The sequence below is a fragment of the Nanorana parkeri genome, unplaced genomic scaffold (genome assembly GCF_000935625.1).
Source record: "Nanorana parkeri isolate BGI_ZX_2015 unplaced genomic scaffold, ASM93562v1 scaffold947, whole genome shotgun sequence".
Taxonomy (NCBI): domain Eukaryota; kingdom Metazoa; phylum Chordata; class Amphibia; order Anura; family Dicroglossidae; genus Nanorana; species Nanorana parkeri.
Window position 1 is genome coordinate 640681 of NW_017307215.1, and position 1043 is coordinate 641723.

At 54.7% G+C, this 1043-nt stretch overlaps 1 protein-coding gene across 1 annotated transcript in view; it reads right to left on the reverse strand.

Moving 5' to 3' along the window:
- Positions 1 to 820, reverse strand: part of LOC108795196 (SHC-transforming protein 1-like) — a 4752-nt gene extending 3932 nt beyond the window's left edge. The window contains exon 1 of the mRNA XM_018566399.1: positions 218 to 820. Coding sequence (XP_018421901.1) covers positions 218 to 808 — 591 coding nt within the window. The 5' untranslated portion in view covers positions 809 to 820. The remainder of the gene's footprint in view (positions 1 to 217) is intronic.
- Between the last annotated feature and the right edge of the window lie 223 nt (positions 821 to 1043).

Genomic DNA, 1043 nt, shown 5'->3' on the forward strand with positions numbered 1-1043 from the left:
GGATAGAGGTGTAGTGACAGAGCGGTGTATATACAGGAGAGGATAGAGGTGTAGTGACAGAGCGGTGTATATACAGGAGAGGATAGAGGTGTAGTGACAGAGCGGTGTATATACAGGAGAGGATAGAGGTGTAGTGACAGAGCGGTGTATATACAGAAGGAGATGGAAAAAACAAAACTCCAGCATGAGATGAACACACCACAACACTAGACCTTACCCTGACGAGGTAGAAGACTCCGGGACCCATCACCTTCTCATCCGGGTGCAGCCACCCCCGGGTGGGCTTGTTGACGAAGCTGCCATGTCGTGTCCACTCGTCTCCAGCCAGTTGTCCTCCTTCCACCCGGGACTTCCTCCCGCAACTCAGCTTGTTCATATCCTGAGAGAAAACAGTAAAAGTCCTCCCTAAGTCGAGGCTGTCACTGATGTCGGCCAGCTCCCCCGGGCTGCCCGAGTCCTTCCCTGCCCCGGAGGAGAAGCTGCGCAGGTTTAGTAAGTTCGCCGGGTTAGAGAGCTTCAGATTGGCCATTTTTGGGAAGAAGGAGCATAGGGTGGTAGGGCTGTCCTCCGACTCAGAGGACAGCTCAGCCAGGGGCAACATGGGGGCGAGAGAAGAGGAGGAGGACGAATTGGGCAAAGACTCGGCCAGCATGATATCCATGGATGAAACGGGCATCCCCGCGCCTAGAGCCTCTTCCACCGAGCTGACCGACTCGTTGCGCAAATGGTTATACTTGGTTTTGGGCAAGAGATCCATAATGCCCGTCGGCAACCTGCACTCTACAGAAAGCTGGGGTCCAGGTCTCATAGTCCGGTGACAAGAGAGTATCCAGGCAACCGTATGTCCCTTTAGCGGTAACTCGCCCCAACGTCAGATGCCCTTCTTCGTCCGATGGTGCCTCACATGGCGCTTCGCTCCCCAGAGAGAACCAGAGGACCCAAAGGGGACGTTCATTAATCCACAGATGTCAGGAGAGTGACAGCCACAGCGCCTTGGTGAAGCACGCGAAGAAAAGGCATTGCATTCACACCCCCTCAGCAAT